The sequence below is a fragment of the Melampsora larici-populina genome (assembly GCF_000204055.1).
Source record: "Melampsora larici-populina 98AG31 unplaced genomic scaffold MELLAscaffold_92, whole genome shotgun sequence".
NCBI lineage: Eukaryota > Fungi > Basidiomycota > Pucciniomycetes > Pucciniales > Melampsoraceae > Melampsora > Melampsora laricis-populina.
The window spans coordinates 20,621-39,114 of NW_006768856.1; the positions used below are offsets into that span (position 1 = coordinate 20,621).

Consider the following 18,494-nt stretch of genomic DNA (forward strand, 5'->3'; position numbering starts at 1 on the left):
TTTATACATCATGCTAATGACACAGCAAGCTTGCCTCAGCGGCCACTAAGCGTGAACACATGAATGGAAAAGGTGGGTAGCTTGCTTGACCCAAGAAGTGGTCCGACCCGAGAGCCTGGGTGGCTTGTCATACTCATGAGAGGTTGCAGGAAATCTCAAAGTTGAGTTTTCCACAACACCTTTCAAAATACCGTGTATCCCAAGTCCTCAGCACACTAGCCACCAGCTCTCAGTAAACAAGTCAACTACAAATTTTTCTGTCCTACTAGACAATTGAGTCGAGGATGCATCAACTAGGATTTATTGTAACCCCCTCACACTGAAATGGGAGCGTCGCGCGAGGTTTTGGGAGGCTCTCCTTGCGATGCACAGGCTGTTGGGATGTGCAAACTGTATCCTGATACCAGATGAGTGATTGGGAACGCTTCATTTGGACCATTCTTTGTTCTGAAACACCTCCTGCATTGTTAGAGAGCTTGTCATACTGGGCTTTGGCAATGTCGAGTCATTTGCCACAACCTCTCATATAAATCGTCGGATTTGAAGTGCGCAGACAGCCATCAAACATAGCGGACTTGTCCAACAACACTCTTTTCCTTTCTGCCTCTGCTACTCTGATTTACGCCACTGCATATCATTCTTTCCTGCTGCCAATCAGCGGAGTGTGTATTGCAGCATGGATAAACAGTCATCTCATGTCGATTTGCCTGCCGAGGATTCTCAAAGTCTTAGTGCTTCATTGGCATCGGACTGTAAGACCCAGCCTCGATTTGTTGCGAAAGAACGAGCAACCCTGGAAGCGCTGGGCGAGGACGACCACGACAATCAGGCCGCCTGGAAAGAGAAGGCATTCAAAGTGGAAGATGTGGAGGGAGTGATGGAGTACCTCCGTCAGGCGATCGAGGATAACGAGTAAGCAGCCCATCCATCCCTACTGACTCACCACTCAAGCTTCCAAAGAACTTTGAAAAACACGAACTCAACTGCCCTTCGGAAACTGTCGCTTCAGGGATGATCTGAATTTTCCAAGCGCCCTGCTCCATCAGGCTGCGGCAGTCCTGAGACCTGGAGTGCCAGCTCCAGACATAATCAACCTTGCAGAAGCCATCTGCGCAGAGCTCGAACTTGCGCAAGAGAACTCTCCATACCCTGAGGTAAACCTCTTTTATTTCAATGGTACTCTAGCGCAATAGGCATCCCTGACCTGGAGGTGTGAATTTGAAACAGGTCCGGTCTTGTGTTGACCCATTTGACGATCCCACGATACCAGTCCTCACATTCCGGTTAGTTTTACAGCCATCTAGTCAAGGAGGGTCATTATTTACTATGCTTGACTTCAGGATGTGGACAATCGGTATCCTGCTAGTATGCATAGGTACCGGTGTGAATCAATTTTTCGCACAGCGCATGCCAAGTATTGGACTAAGCGTCACCTCGGCACAGCTGGTGGCTTATCCGCTTGGATGTACGTTGCTTTAGTGGTTCCCGCTCGTTATGCACTCTGGTTTCTGATGATTCACACACAGGTATGATGGCCAGATACCTACCAAAAAACGTCATCCGTATTCAAAATCACTCATTCACGCTCAATCCCGGCCCTTTCAAGTCAGAGTTTTCTTCCCATCATTTGGAAGACAGCAAGATCATTTACTTATACCATATTCTGTTTGCATCAGTATGAAGGAACATATGCTAATCAGTATTGTCAGTCGTCTTATACTCCTCAGACGGTATGTTAAGCGGAAGATTGATATTTCTCTCTGATCATAGATGGCCAATGTATCGTTTGGCGGAGCGTTTGTGAGTTTGAAACAATGCCCAAGAAGAACAAGAATCTAGACTTAATTGGTCCAACAATGGCTGGTATTACTTCTGCTTGCCATAGGCGACCGACATCATTGCCGTGCTTAGAATCAAGCGGTTCTTCAACAATTCTGCTTTGGCTGAAAAGATTGGCTTTCAATTGACATTGGTGTTGAGCTCACAGCTGATTGGGTATACTTTAGCTGGTATGACGAGAAAGTAAGTGTCTTTGCCCTATGCTCACGGCCAGTCGCTGTGCACAATGTAAATATTGTCTTTGAATACGGTCTCTAGGTTTCCCGTTTACCCACCAGCCATGGTAAGCTCCTCGTTGCCGTCAATGATCCTTGTGAAGAACTTTTCATCTGATGATTAAGTATGTTTCAAAGGTTTGGTGGGGCAGCCTTTCGGAAATTTCGGTCCTGCGAGCCTTACATTCGACGGACAAAAACCAATCTGTTAATGGATGGCGCATCTCGCGATTACGATTTTTCTTTATCTGTGCGGTAAATCCGACATTACTTGTGTTTCTATATTGTCACTTTCCACTGATGATATTCAGCACTTGACTTGCTGCTCAGATTGCGTACGGAATCTGTCAGTTGCTCTCTTCGTAGTATTAAGGCAGCAAGAATATGTCTCACAGACTTGTTTTTGCCCTGCAGACTACATACTACCAGGTGTCTTCTTTCAAAGTCTCTCATTTTTCAAGTATGTGATATCTCACGAATGTACACTGGTTTTCGCTAGCTCTGATGCATTGGAAGTTAGCTGGACAACATGGATTGCACCCCACAACGTCAAATTGTCTCTGATAACAGGAACTGTCAGCGGTCTTGGTCTTAACCCCGTACCTACCCTCGATTGGAGTTTCATGGCTCTGGATCCGATTATTATACCACTTTGGTCCATTGTAGGTTTTCAAGTCTCCATTCTGGTGGTTGAGATATATATCAAACGGCAACTCTATCCTCAGATAAACGTGTACGCGGGGGCTTGTGGTGGCTTCTTGGCTATCAGCGCAATATACTTTAGAAACATCAGATTCACGTCCTATTTGCCTATCAATACATGGGGTTAGTCTTTATTCTGGCTCTTCTTTCCCTCTTTTACAAAACTGATGGGTGTTTCATTATACCAGGTGTATTTGATCAATACGGGTATGCTGATGATCTCTATGACTCTACAGCCAGCTCATATACATAAATCTAATTTTTCTTCTATCCCATGATCAGAGCTCCGTACAACACTAGCATGGTCCTTGATGGTTCAGGTATCCTTGATCAGGTTAGCTTGTCAAGCATCCGCAGAACTGATACCAGAGGCAATTATCTAACGATACTGTAAGTAGGCCCAGTATGAAGCGTATTCACCTCCTTATATGTCGGCTTCCGGGATTGTGTGGTGAGTATGAAGCCATTTTTCAAAGATTTCCGTCAACAAGGTTGATTCTGGGAGGGTTACTCATGAGAACTGTTTGCGATCCTTGCTAGCTACACCGTGTTCTTTGCATTGTACAGCAGTAATGTTGTTCACGCAGCGCTGTATTACCGCAGGTATATTATGTCTGGATTTTCTCACCTTTTCTCTTCATTCCAAGTCAGCTACATTTTCAAGAAGTTGCGAAGAACCAACGGAGAGAGGCGTCCAAAATCCAGCATACAAGAAGATACAATGTATGGCGGCGTCCACTGCCGCCTTATGCAAGCGTATCCCGAAGGTTCGTGCTCATTTTCCTGTCCATGAGTCTCGGACTTATTGAAGTTTTCTTCTCCTTGATCCACTGTAGTGCCTGAATGGTGGTTCATGCTTGTTGGAGTTGTCTCCATCATGATGGCCATTTTTCTACTCAAATACTAGTGAGTGTTGTATCTTTGTTGGTTTCGCATGATTCAACTGACGTCTAGTATTCGTAAATTCATGAAGTGAATCCGCAATGCCTACCATGCCAATCTGGGGTTTGGTCAGTCTTTCGTCACTGCAAAATAAACTTTAAACGTTTTCTATCGACCCGCTGAGACTGCATTTACTTTTCCCCCCGATAGGCCTTCTCCTTCGCTATCGCTTTGGTCCTCATAGTGCCAATTGGAATCAGTAAGTTGTCTCTGAATATTGTATACATACTCATGGTTCTCATGATATCTTCGTTCATAGTGAGCGCGGTATCTTCGGCATCTGCTACACTGAATGTAAGTAACCCCCATTTCACTCAAAATCTCAAATAAGATGAGCTTTGCTGATCTGTGTGACTCCAGGTCCTGTCAGAGTTTGTGGCCGGGTATGCTTTGGTTGGCCGGTAAGCTTGTCGTATTCACGTATCTTAGCAATCATCCAAATCTGACTCGCAATCGGGGACACAAAGTCCACTAGGAGTGATGCTCTGCAAAAGTAAGCTCGCCCGAAAACTTTGCTTGCACCTACCTGAGACGAAGTTGATGCTCCCACCCTCATCCAGCATATTAAATAAATGTAAATTCGTAAAGCCCCCCCCCTTCAAGCAAAAGTTCAGCACTTATGCCTCCCCTTAGGTCTACACACATAAGTGCTGAGCTTCCGCTTGAAGGCTGGAGCCTACGAGCCTACGTTCAACTGACACCCCTACTGTTTCAGCTGCCACTGGTCGTAAAGACGACTTCCTGGCTTGCTGTTGAGGGGCGTGGGGAGTCACTTTCCCAGCATACAACCTCCCTTTTTATATTCGATTTTCCGGCTGACCCTTCAACTCACTCGAACCCGTGTCCGTTGGCCATTGGTTGCATTTGGGTATCTTCTTACCAGTTTTTGTTTGTCAATTTCTTATTCTAACCACCTTCGTACTCCATTTAACAATCTCGGCCTCTCTTTTGTCTGTTTTTGGTAGTGCTTCCATACTTCAAAAATGCCTCAAGCTTCCCATTCACGTTATCATTATCCATTACCGGCCATCACCGTTCAATCTAATATGCCTACCCACTAACCTACTACTCTAAGTCGATTTCTGTCTTAGTAAAACGTTTTCTTGGATCCTCACTTTACCATCTTCAGCTCTGTCTTTTACGTATCCTCCAAAATAATCATCTCCCCTAACTCTTCTTGGCTTCCTTTTTCACACACCTTTGTCAACCTTACATTCCCAAGGACATATGCCATCTCGCGACCTGCCTATATTAGGACTCTATCACTTAACACCTCTCATATTACTACTTAGGTAGGTAATTATCTGTAATCACTCAATCCAAGATCTCATATGTATTACCCATAAACTTACAAATCGATGTTGCTTTCCCGTTTAGTCAAGCTTTCTACTCGACTCTCCCTTGTATCTGGTTTTTTGATATCTTGATCAAGTTTTGACACTTCTCTCTTCAATTGTCCTTTGTAATTCGAAGTAGTTTGAGTGTTGACTTTTGAATTTCGATTTGTCCTTTGAAAAATTTGACACCAATCTCATCAGCAAGAACACATGGTGCACACTCCCAACCGATGAATACAAAAATCAAACAAACAAATCAACAAAAGAACAAACAAGCAAACCTTCAGAAGTAAATGACCATGCGAATGTCACAATTCAATATGCTCAGGTCTGATTCAATTTCAATTCAAAGTAACTCACCAAGTAAGTCTCAAACAAAAAAATATCATTATAGCACCGCTTTAAATCACTAATCGATCTCCCTTTTTATCTTTTCAGGTTCAACTTCCACTCAACCTCTACTATCACTTCCAATGGATACAAAACCAAACTCAAATAATTCAATTGACTTCATCAATCTCAGCATCGATCTCACAACATCATCATTCAAATCAGATACAAGTCAAAAATTGAAAATCTAATCACCAAGACAATCTTCTATCAAACTAAACAGATCACAACTTATCATGCCCTTCAACTTCATCAACTGATATTTATAAAAATATATTACCAAGAACAAGAGCATCAAGCTCATCCCATCTACCACCACCATTTCCATCACCATCAGGTACATACTATTAGTTGAACTTTCAATATACCAGTATTTGAAATTTGGTGGCAACTTGAACATCCCTATCATCTGTTTTTTTCAAGATGTTCGATTATTTGTTGTTATTTTGAGAGGAGATTTATCTTTCACTATCCTCAATCATTCCTCCAGTCAATTTTTTCAATACTTCAGTTACTGCCTCATTTTGAAATTAGTTAACTTAAATTATTACACTCTCCGCTGTTGTTTTTATTTTTGTCTTGATAAACTATATCAGCAATTAAAATCTCCCATGATTTTAACTCACTGACTGATTTTATTTATCTTGATGACTGATCAAGTATCTCAAGCATTACTTCCAAAGCCTTCAATTCCCTGTTCAAACCTCTGTGCAATCAACTTAATTCGTCTCTAACCTTTGATATTTAACCCTTGAATTTGATTCCTTCCCATATCATAATGTTCTCAAATGTTTCATTATAAAGGTATTGCTTGTTGTTCCAATCAAACATCTAATCTTGGTTTGAATCAGCCCAAAAATTACAACTATCCCTTTGTTATTTCTAAAATTCTTGACACCTTGGTTAAATTTTGTTCTTTACTACACTATCACTGATATATCTCTTCAAATTGAATTCGATATTGCAGCCTACAGTTAATGCATTCAGTTCCACTTGCCCTGGTGGTGATGTTCAATCTCAGCTGTAACATATGTCCTTCAATTGATTTGCACATCACCTTGTGGTTGTGTATGTATCTTTTACCCACTCTCTTGAGTTGCACCCAATATGAACATTTAATTCCTCTTCCATTCTGACTTTGCCCACTGTCAAATCATACACTTCCCTCTAGCTCTACAATTCATCTCCATTTCAATTGACAGTATCTATTAATGTGTTTCATTTGTCACATCCAATTTTTTCCATATTTCTTGCCTAGCAAGCAGTTTGAATGTGCAATGCACCAACAGGCTATTCATGGAGGATCAAGTGTGTAGATTGTCTAACTTTTATGCATATGACCTTCAACAGAGACTTAAGTTTCATAAAATAGAGCACTTTTCACTCATTTGATTGTTCAAATATTTGAGCTTGGACTTATTATCTTTCAAACATATTGAGGTTTTAAAGGCGGGCTGGCCCGCCTATGTTCTAGTGGGTATGTAACAACAGCACAGGCAATCGGATACGCCTCAGATATGAAAGTAAGGAAATTTTATAGCCTATCCTTTGGTTCATGCTCTGATCACGCCAATGATTTAACCATCGTTTTCCAGCTGGCTCACTACATGAAGGTGACAAAACCATTATGATCCTTCAAAAGATCGATGTGATACTTATATACGTAATCGATCAATATGTACTTTGTGGTCACCTTCTGGTCCATAAAATCCACTCCTCCCAAATAGATCCCACCCAAAGCTTTGTTCGCGGCACAGCTGTCTGGGACTATCTTGTCCTCGATCATATCCATAGCTGGTACAGTCACTTTGAAACACGACGTCCATATGATAGTGTCGGAAATCTGATCTGTTCTTCTCCTGCAGTCCTGGATTGGTAAATCGCAAACATTCCCGACTTGTGTTCACCAACCAAGTCCCTCCACTTCACCTGCCCAGGTGAGCCTCGGGGCAAACATTTCTATTTATCCCTCACTGATTGTCAAACTTATCGACAATGTCTCAATAGCCATCGATGCTTTCTTCTCCTCAAGCGTGTTATGGGGGGTTGTGGGCTCACGGCGAATGTTTACTGGACCTGGTGCACCGTACGGGTTTTGCATGTACGGATTTTTGTGAGTTCTGCTTTATTCCCATCTCAAATCCTTATAATTATACAGAACATGCCGTTTGCAACAAATCTACTGACAAATCCCAAATGGCAGAATCGGTGCCATCGCACCTGTCATTCCTTGGATATTTTTGAAGATTTGGCCTAGGTCATTGTGGCGCCTAGTACACACCCCCGTCATTTTTAGCGGCTTTGTGTGCTATGGAATTCTGAATTTAGGTTATTTTACGTAAGTACGACACAAAAATAGGCGGGAAAACAATGTTAGACCCTGAGGCTGTATCTCTGAGACCTTGCTTTGGGTTCATCAGACCCGCAATTCCACTTGCACTATTCTTTCAGCGGTACGTCAAGAAGCGGTACACCGCTTGGTATGGTACGTCTACGCTCAGATTCCTGTTCCATTCCAATATCGTAATACACTGATGAGAAAATGAGGACAAAATAGAAAAGTACGCTTTGACTCTCACCGCTGGGATCAGCTCTGGCATTGCAATTTTTGGACTATTCTATTTCTTTGCGCTCCAATTCAATGGACAAAACTACCCTTGGGTAAGGATTGGGCGCCCTCTCATTGGACCCGCTCTTGACTGAGATGAACAATGCTGACTTTTCAATGCTTAAACATCTGGAAGGTCGGAAATGTTGCGTTCCGGGCCGGATGCGACGGGTCAGTGTGCACTTTGCGGGAGGTACCACAAGAGGGCTTTGGACCCACGTCTTGGAAGTAACAAAATTCCGCTGATTTCCAAACTCTTTGGGTCTTGCCCCAGAAGTATATCTAACTTGGTATCATGAGTCAAAAATGTCACTTAGAATTGTGTATAACAGACCTTCCTTTCAAGTGGTTTGCTGCTGAGAAGTAAAAAAGGGACCTCAATAGAATACAGCAAATCATTTGAATTCATCTAAAACTACTGGAAAGTAGCAATATAGGCAATAGTTTCCGTTTTGAACTTCTTATGATTCATGTTCTTGATCCAAAGTAATTTCAAATTTGATGTTTTTGTAAAAAGGACTGGATGTTTCACTGTGAGGTTGAAACAATATAACAGGGTAAAAATTTGTAAACACCTTAGCTGGCACTTAATCACACTAAGATCTGCTATTGGAGTTGTGACAGCTGAGGGTTATCAGATTTAGGTCTGAGGAGGTTCTGTAGCTGGTCAGGGGTGGAGGGCACACTATTTTTTACCTGAATAACAACATGAATTGAACCCTGAAGATACTGTTAGTGCTCTGGAGCCTGCGGTTGTACACTAAGGTCCATTCCTGAGAAAGAGAGAAGTGATGGGTGCGGATAGGAATCACACACGTGAGATGTCAATATCAGAGTAACTGACATCTCACCAAGTTGAATTTGGAAGAATTGGAAAAACTAGATTTCTTCCTTCACTTCTTCCACAACATATCTGCACTTCTTTAGCTAGTTGAATTTCTAAGAGTCTCACTTGCAAGAAATTTGTAAAAAATAGAATTCTACATTATCTCAAAGTGACAACAGTAGAAGATAGCACTTCCACTCCTCAATTCTTCAAACATTAATTAACTTCAAGAAAACGTAGGATGCAACACTTCAATACATCGAGCTAGCTTGAAAAAGAATTTTGTGAATGTGGAGACAGCTTAGAGCAAATCACCAGCCACGCCAAAATACCAGTTGAACAGTATGATTGACTTGATGCTACAAGAGGAAGAGAAGAAGAAAGCACATTTGCTTAAACTGAAAGAACAAGAGCAAGTATGGTTGAAAAGAGCACACACTCAAGCACCTCCAGAAGACGGGGATAACTCACCAGGATTTGTGGGATACAAAGTAGAATCCGGGCACATGCCTGGAATTATTTTGGCAGTAAATTTTGATTTTCTGGGCAAAATTCTGGGCCCAAAATTCAAATTCACTACCAAAAGAAATCTGGGCACAATGCCGGGCACATGCCTGGATTCTACTTTGTATCCCGTAATTGCATTCAAGTTTACAACAGGGCGTGATGATTTTGCAATAATGCTTTTGAAGTCATTAAAGTTTGCAAATTGCAAGGATTGAAAAATTGTATTGACCCTGCCAATTATTTAATTTTACATACAATTAGGGGATACAAAGTTGGATCTGGCCACGCGGCCGGATCTGTGGCCAGATTTTATTTGGCTGTAAATTTGAATTTTCTGGCCAAAAACCTGGCCGCATGGCCAGGGTCAAATTTGTATCCCCTAAATTGTTCTGTTTGGAATGTATGTAAGAAATACAGTTGTAAAAAAAAATCCGAAAAGTATACCACACTATTCCCATTGTTGAATTTTCCAAACAGACATCTCCAACACCTAATCATTGCAAATAAATTACCTCACAACTGTAACCAATTTCACTTCATATCATAATTTTGTGCAACTTCCTTCACAGACATCCCAAAGCGCCACAAAAGTTACATTGTTAAAGTTGATTCCATCACATGAATCTTTAATTTTACAATGAAAGTTCCCAATCCAAAGGATTGGATTGGATCCAATGCTTTCAAGTTTTGATGTGAACTAACACCCACTAAAGGTGGTAGAAATGGTAGTGACACTGAGATTACGTATCTGAATGCCAATTTGACTGAGGACCAAGGACATTTGCTCAACCTTCACCCAGCAAGGCCAGAGTCTTGCACACCTAGCTTAGACTCAATTTGTCAAAAGGTTGGAGTTTATCACCTTTGATGAAATGACAAGAGTGTCTTCTAGATGCTTATTCTTCCTTTTATTTGTTTTATTGAATCATTGCAATAATCATTCTCAACTTTCATCTTCAAATTGAAAATGTTTCACATTTTCTTTTCATTCAAGACTAATATCTATATCATTAAGCCTCTAGTCCCTTCATTTCATAATTTTTATGATCAAAAAACACCTCAAAACCCCTCCAAAATGACTCATGTTTTGGAAACAGACTTGGACCTCTTGGAAGCTGAAGAAGAAGTGTTACATCAAGAATATGATGGGGAAGAAGATAATTTCCCCTGAAGAAAACCTTTGTAAGCATGGCTTGAATTCTATAGTTTTATTTCTCTCTTCCATTGCCCTGCTTTACCATAAGAGGAAACTCTGAGGTTAGAGCACATGGACAATTGGTGGTAGCCAGGGAGAGGCTCCTAGTTTGGGATGGCAGCAACCCTGTGCCAGCAACGCAACACGCCACAGCACACCTTTTTTTTGATGCATTGCTCTGCAACATGCAACACCAACAAGCAGCAGATGCTGTGTTGCAGGAAGTGCGGCAACAACAAAAGTCAAGACCGGGCTGCGCAGCGCCTTGACCGTTGTGCAACACAACACAGCAGGCACAACACACTGCAAACATTATTCGGCTTCCCCAAGTGGGCAGGAAAAAATGATTGGGAGTATGATTTGTCATAAAATGATCTATCACTCCACACCTAAGCCAGAACACACACACTACATATGTGCAACAGGCTCAGTGAATAGGTGGTTATCATGTACATACAGTTCTGCTCAGTTATCTGCTCATCAGCGTAAGTTATTCATATGTAATACATGCTGTAACTTTTTTCAGATTGACAAAAGTATTCAAAAGATTGACTACATACACCCACCCAGTGTTTTGGTGTGATCTCATCAACTCAACTGCATGTAACACCCTTTCTGTTACTATGAAACAGCTTCAGTAATATTGCCTGAGCAGCTACAGAATTCTATGTAGTGAATTTTTGCAACAATTTTTTCAAGGTCAAAAAAGTTTCATGTGGTATAACATGTGATTTATTCATTCTGATGGGCAAAAAACTGAGCAGACCTGTATGTACATGATAGATAACTATCTATTTAGCTTGCTGCACATATGTAGTGTGGGTGTTATGTCTCAGGTGTGCAGTATTGGATCCTTTTATGACAAACTGTACTATTAATCATTTTCCTCTTCCAACTTGGGGAAGTTGAATGATGTTCACAGTGACAGCACCAAAAAAGCTGATTTGTAATTTTTTGGGGGAAGCAACACAACAAACGTTGTTGTAGCCCAAAAAAACTACCAATTTGAGTGATTTTGTTGCGCTGCAGGTCAGGCCGCAACCTAAAATTTAATCCTACGGTGCGGTGTGATCAGAAAAACTGCAACACAACCACAGCGCAGCATGCAACATCTGCGCTGCTGGCCCAGGGTTGATGGTAGTAGCTTAAAAGCTCCCATACACAGGGTCCGAAATTCACACTCCCGACGCGTTACTGAAGCGTTTTCCAAGATTGTGTTATGATTGTCGCCTGTTTGTTGACAGGCGCTGCGCGGTGCGCAGCTTTGGAATGCACAGCAAACTTAATGAGCATGCCGTCTTGAACACAAGCTCAGTGTCAACATTCAGAGACGCCTGAAGTTCATCCGCATCAACACATACTTAGATACCTGGACACAGCCAGCCGTTTTCTATCTCTGAATATTTCCATGTTACGTGATTGTGATGCGATGGACGCGCCATTGACACAGGCTTTGGTAGCAGGGATTAGTGTTACATATGCGAAATCTCAATTCCTAAAGAGGGCTATGCACTGTTTTTAAGTGCTTTAAGTGCTCTATGCATTATAATATAGCGAGTAGTACATACATACAGACAGAGCCTTTATCGGCCCAACTCCCTACTCCCATTCCAAGAACTAGCTCCCGCTTGGACATAGACTAGTCTTGATTGTGCGATTCAAAGCCTCAAGCATCACTCGAAGTCAGCGCTAAAATGGATCACCCAGGTAATGATCAGGTGTCTAACACAATGGTTGTGACTATCACTTGCTGATACCTTAAACTCTTGTAACCCTTTGGCAGACAATCAAACTGAAGGATCCGTCAAGAAACAAAACAAGCAGGTTTCAGACTGGCTCCCTGACCACAACACCCCGTACTGCGAATCTGTGTCGGATTTTGTGAGATATCTTCTCGGACGAACTAATTCAAAGACCCCCGATCCCTCTAGTCCGACTCTCAATGAGATCTCAAAACTTCCTCAGCTTACACCATCTGAAATTATCAATGATACCCGCATATTTCAATTACATCTAGAGGCTGAATCTACGGTTAATACCGACCTCAAACATCCTCGCCGACAAAAGGCCTCGTGGTCACGACATAGGCAGCTGTTCCTACACGAACTGACAAACCTTGGAATTCCACGTGCAACACTTGACTGGATGCGATCGCCAGATTCCCCTTGGAACTCCATCATGTTAGCTTGTATAGCAAAACACTACGGATGGGGACTCAGCCAAGGCGTGTTCTCCTTGTACCCAATTAACCCCGGGCATAATGGAGATCCTATGTGCTTGGGTACGTTGGAAAGATGGCTTCGGGGGCAGACAGAAGAAATAAAGAAGCATTCGAAGAACCCTCGTCTGGTCTCGATCCGAAGGAAAGCTGAACAGCGCGGTAGAGTTAGTTGAAACCATACTAGTTGTGTACAAAACTCAATGGTCTGACTATGTGCTCTCTTCCCATTCACAGCTGTTCAGGTATCGCAAAAATACAATTGAAGCCGCTCTGGGCATACCGGCCTTGGCCCTACTTCCAAAGGCTACTTGTTGCTCAGACACCGAAGATGATGGGAACGGTGGCTATGTTTCAATCGATTTAGGCTGGCGTAGTTCGAAGTACAAAGAATTCTTACACATGATTGATGAAGTGTCTCGCCAGCATGGAAGAAATAGAGGGTCGGGTAGAATGGTTGCACGTCGGTTGGATTCTAAGAGGACATTTTCTGGAAGAATTAATAGAAAAGCTCGGGCTTGTGATGGATTACCAGAATCTTGCTATAGTGAAAGGCATCTATCTCAACTGAGTATGACAGGAAAGTATCTCTGGGACAAAACCAACCGAATTCCTACTCATCTCCTTGATCATTATCTCTTGGAATTGCAGAATTTGCTCAAGAAACGAGCTTATATTTGAGAATACTTTTTTCGCTCACCCTCTTCACTCTTCTCTTAACCTTTCTCTTGTGAATGTATCTTTTTGGATTATTTTTATTCACTCTCAAGTTTTGTTTCTAGTAAATCAAACATCTGTCTCCATCCATTCCTGAACGGTTACTGAGAATCTCATTTCTAATCAAAAGTACACGATGGATTCATGTTTTCTTCAAATCTGGTATGTTTTCTTGTAAATAAATCATTTCTCTCTGTCGTGTTTTTGTTGTATATAATCATCATATGTTTATTGTGAGTATGACTGTTATTCAATCCGCTATATCACATGTTTGTAAGACTATGACATCTAGGAACACATACAAATGTGAGTCCAAAACTACCAGGCTTCGTGTTCTGCTAAAAACTACACATTTCAAATGAGTCATTCCAGTTCGAATTTGCTAAACATGTCTATTGAACTTTCCACCTAGAAGTGAAACTGGTGATCCACATTAATTCCATGTGAGACCCGCAACATGATGATTACTCGATCCGGGGCCATATCACATACGGGTGAAGTCTTTTGTGGGGAAGTGGTGATTTGCATGAGACCCGAGACGAGATCAAAAGATCAGAATACAAAGTGTTTACATCAAAACCCATCACAAGAAGTGATACCAAAAGACTCAAATATCCCGTTTTTGGCTAGGAGAAATTCCACCGTCATATCTTCAACGCACCCATTCTTCATCGCCATGCCACCTCATATCTGCACATGTGCAGAGTTAGGATGTGGAGCGGAAAGCTTTGCGCTCGATGGGGTCATAACGATCGGTAGAATGCGCACCTCCCATAACGGCAAGATACACGAGGCTGAGCTACGACGACTTCGGCACAAATCAGGGGATGGTACATCGTTGAGCCTCCTGGAAGATACTCTTCCTATGAATGTATGTGCTCTGCCTTCTCTTTTGTCTTTTGATTCTCATTTATTGATCTTGTATCATTCTTTTCTGGGGAAATCGTTCATCAGAGGCGTCGCAGATCTTCGAGCACTAGTGATTTACGTATACAGAGATGCTCCTCGTTCTCAGGCGAATCAACTCAGCCGTCTCGGAGGCGTTCACTGTCAGCTACTTCTAGACCGCCATCTGTTCTTTCTACAGAACAATATCGACTACCAGACGTATTTCTTCAAAAGCCTTCCTGCTTAATCAGTATGCTTCAAGTCGCCAAATCGAGTATCAAGGATCGCGCTAGTCATCGGTCAAGCCGAGCTGCTCTCAAGCTTGCCAAACTCAGTATTGAACAAGCGTGTCTTGAATTGAATTATCATGGTCACCCTTTTTGGTCTGATATACCAACCACGCTTCCAAAGCTATACAACATCTTCAATCTGGAATCCAATCTGACTTCAGAAATATGCTGCCCGGAATGTTTTGCGTTACACGGTGTCCAACCGACAAGCCCAGAAACATATAAGCCGAAGTGCGATAACATGCGTTTCTTTCAATCAATCTCAAGAAAGAAGAAAGATGAAAAGACTTACCGGCAAATCTGTGATGCCTCTCTATACGACAATGCGACACTGAAGCCTCATCGTGTCTTTCATTACCAGTCACTGCGATTGTGGCTTGCTAAGATGATGTTACTTCCAGGGTTCGAGGACCATTTAGATGCGTCTATTATCAGAGCTACTCAATTGACTCGGCCAGATCCGACAAAAACATACGACATCTGGGACGGACGGATGTGGAAAACCTTCGAAATCTCTTCCAGTAACTCTTCAGTACCATATACTTCGAAAAGCGGCAACTTGGTCTTTGGATTTTTTTGTGATTGGTTCAACCCACACGGACGTGGATCACAAAGGCACATCTCTAGCGGAAATGCGATACTCATATGTTACAACTTACCTCCGGAGATGCGGTACAAGCAGGAAAATATATTTTTATACGGCATCATTCCTGGTCCTCAAGAGCCAAAAACTGATCAGATCAACCATCCTCTGAAACCATTAGTGGAAGAGTTCATGCAGCTCTGGGATGGTGTTTTCTTCACCTCGACACCAAGGCATCACGGTGGACGTGTCATCCGCGCGGTCATCTGGCCCCTCATCGCTGATGCCCCTGGGATGCGAAAAATTGCAGGTTTTGCATCTCACACGGCGACATTCTTCTGTCCTCACTGTGCTTTAGACAAAGACAACATGGACGAAATTGACATTACCAAGTGGCCCAAAAGATTAGACCATCAAGTTCATTCTGAGGCGTGGAGAGACGCGGAGACCTTGGAAGACCAAAATGAAATCTTTGACAATTTTGGAGTTCGATATAGTATATTCTCAAAGCTGCCGTACTGGAGACCGCACGAGTTTGTTACAGTAGATATCATGCACTGTGTGCTTTTGGGTATTCTATCTGATTATTCAAGGTCATGTATCGGGATCTTTGATGCTGGAAAAAAGTTGAAATCTATCTATGAGTCCAATGCTCGGAAGGGAATGCATCGTCATGAAGTAAGTTTTTTTATCATGAAGGTAGTATTCTGTGATTTGGAACTCACCTTCTGATCAACATCCAATCCCTGCCGTCCCCTAGTATCTACGAAGAAGAAAAAAACATATTGATAGCACGGATAGTGTGCCAGGTCAACTCGATGCGAGTCATGAAGAAACAATGGAGGAACAAAGTAGCGTTGAGTCTAACAATGATAGCATAGACATAGAAAAACATGCTCAAGACACAGATCAAAGCCGTTCAGATATTGATGAAATTACTGAAAACATAGAGGAAAGTAATAAAGAAATAGATCAACATACTGAAGACATAGATGGAAGTACTAGAGACGTAGATGAACATACTGAAGACACGGATGGTCGTAGTGAATCAGAGATCCTTGATCGATCTAACCGTAGCAAACGCGGTAGAAGTCCTGTTGAGGAGTCATACAAAAGATATCGGGATATAGATACTGCGAAACCTTCAGGAACAATCAGCATTATACCTGGCAAAGGGAAAAAAAGACAATTGTCTCAAGATTACAAATACCGGTCACTCAGACGTTCGACACGAATACACTCATCATCTGGATCGTCTGTCACATCCTACACAGCCCAGAGAATCATCCCTGCAACATCGACTAAAAAAAAACGCAAAATCAATCACCCACACATGTCATCTTCTCAGCACAATTTAAGCTCACAAGATTCGATTATGCAAGAAGATTCAGGCTCAAGCTCGGTATCTCAACCTGAATCAAGCTCAAATGCTCCAATTATCTCGAATTCTCCAGCTCGAAGTGATTTGAATTCAACTGTCCGAGGGTTTCCAGATTCCTCTCAATACGTCCAGCTCCCCAAAGATCCTAAAATGACGGTCTCGTTATTGGAAAAACTGCATCAGGCCGCTCCAACTATAGTCACTCCAACATGGATGACTCGACTTCCAACAAAGATAGGAATGGGAAGTGCTGGACATGTGAAAGCAACTGAATGGCTTGTGTTGTATACCGTCTATATGGTGCTTTTTATGATCCCAGAGCTGTACAAGTCTGAGGATGATTCAGAAAAAATTATTTGTCAAAGTCTCATCAAACTAGGAGGGATTGTTAATTGTACATTTTCTCGCACATTCGATCAAATAAAATGTGACAGGTTACAAACATCTTTACAAGATTATCGGCATCACATCAATACACACTGGAAAAGTGTAAGTGTAAAATCAAACTTACATGTCGCACAACACCTTCCGGAAATAGCAACTTTATACGGACCTCCATCATATACAGCAGGGTTTGCAGGAGAGAGAATGAACGGCGCATTAATCAAAACCCCAACAAACCGTCACACAGGTAAGGGGAATTTTCTTTATAATGGCACCTCTACACAGGATTTTGGGGTATTGATGATCTACTTGTTTTTGCAGCTGAACTCGAAAAGACACTATGTAACTCATTTATCCGACGAGGACTGTTCCAATCCGTTTTGAACCACACATCAGCTTTACTGAGTCGGGTGGATGACAGAATTCGAGACAGTGCAGTTGCCACACTCACTGGATCACACGTTCCTGTATGGTCAACACTCACATCTATAGATCAGCTGACCACCTACCAAACTTGGTTTAACTATCTCAACAATGATATAGATGGACGTTACGGAGCATTTCGGAACAAATTCGACAACATAGCCACAACAGACTGCCCAGATCAAGTACTGCAAGATCATGTTCGGACCATCCAGAGACTTAATATTGATGGAAAGTTCTACAACTGTGCTAAAGCCAGCAAACCCCACGAAGGCAATACTTTGGTTGAGTTTTGGTTAAGAAAAAAGAAAAGGTATGGACGAATCGAGGCAATATTCCGGACGTCCCTGATACAAACAAACTTTCTCCAACTTGAGCCATTCACTGAACTGAGTGCCTCCGATTCAAAGCTCAATTTATATTCTTTGTATCCTGGTCTTCATGCTACCATACTATATGATAAACCTGCCCCGAAAGTTGTAGTAGACGTCAGAGATATAATTGGCCATTTTGCGGCTGTTTTCAACCTTGAAAAAACGTTTGGGATCTCGCAGAAAACTGTCTCTATTGTCAGTTTGAGGAACTCAGTAAGCTTTTTGTCAATTTTGGCGGTGAAACATGTTCAAGGTAATTTGGCTGATCATTTGAATTCTGATGTGTTTTGTTTTAGGATTTACTCGCTGCAGAGATTCCAGCAACTTGCGAAACTTAGGAAAGCTAAGTAGGGTTGTTATCTTTGAAAAAAATAAGAGCATATGACTTTTCAAGTTATCTATGGCTCACTTGTTGAATTCATTCTCCTCTTTCTCTTTGTAAAATTCATTCGGCAAAAAATCAAACAATGTCTTTTTCTTGCTACCTTTATTCTTTTCAAAAGTTGTCCCACAAACTTGCGACCTCTTTTTCATGACTTTTCTCACTAAACAATAAAACAATTTATGATGAAATAATCTTAATCGGTGATGCCGGGACAAAATAAGACGATACAAAGTTGAACAAGTCACCTGTAGTACCCGAACTGTTTGGTTCACCAGATTATAGTGCTTGAA

At 41.9% G+C, this 18,494-nt stretch overlaps 2 protein-coding genes across 2 annotated transcripts; both read left to right on the plus strand.

Annotated features, from left to right (window-relative positions):
* Nucleotides 1-676: 676 nt before the first annotated feature.
* On the plus strand, nucleotides 677-4,195 carry MELLADRAFT_96051 (putative oligopeptide transporter; the record flags this gene model as incomplete). Its single annotated transcript, XM_007418431.1, has 18 exons — nucleotides 677-912; nucleotides 1,031-1,154; nucleotides 1,228-1,465; nucleotides 1,527-1,605; nucleotides 1,677-1,704; nucleotides 1,886-2,022; nucleotides 2,098-2,122; nucleotides 2,366-2,879; nucleotides 2,945-2,963; nucleotides 3,039-3,146; nucleotides 3,220-3,359; nucleotides 3,404-3,523; nucleotides 3,593-3,662; nucleotides 3,730-3,766; nucleotides 3,849-3,897; nucleotides 3,958-3,992; nucleotides 4,059-4,099; nucleotides 4,177-4,195. The coding sequence occupies 18 exons, from the start codon at nucleotides 677-679 to the stop codon at nucleotides 4,193-4,195; spliced, it is 2,019 nt and encodes a 672-aa protein (XP_007418493.1).
* Nucleotides 4,196-6,636: 2,441 nt separating this feature from the next.
* On the plus strand, nucleotides 6,637-8,265 carry MELLADRAFT_96052 (putative oligopeptide transporter; the record flags this gene model as incomplete). The annotated part of the gene is made up of 9 exons (XM_007418432.1): nucleotides 6,637-6,733; nucleotides 6,866-6,948; nucleotides 7,068-7,222; nucleotides 7,291-7,362; nucleotides 7,458-7,538; nucleotides 7,629-7,763; nucleotides 7,846-7,910; nucleotides 7,965-8,086; nucleotides 8,170-8,265. The coding sequence occupies 9 exons, from the start codon at nucleotides 6,637-6,639 to the stop codon at nucleotides 8,263-8,265; spliced, it is 906 nt and encodes a 301-aa protein (XP_007418494.1).
* Between the last annotated feature and the right edge of the window lie 10,229 nt (nucleotides 8,266-18,494).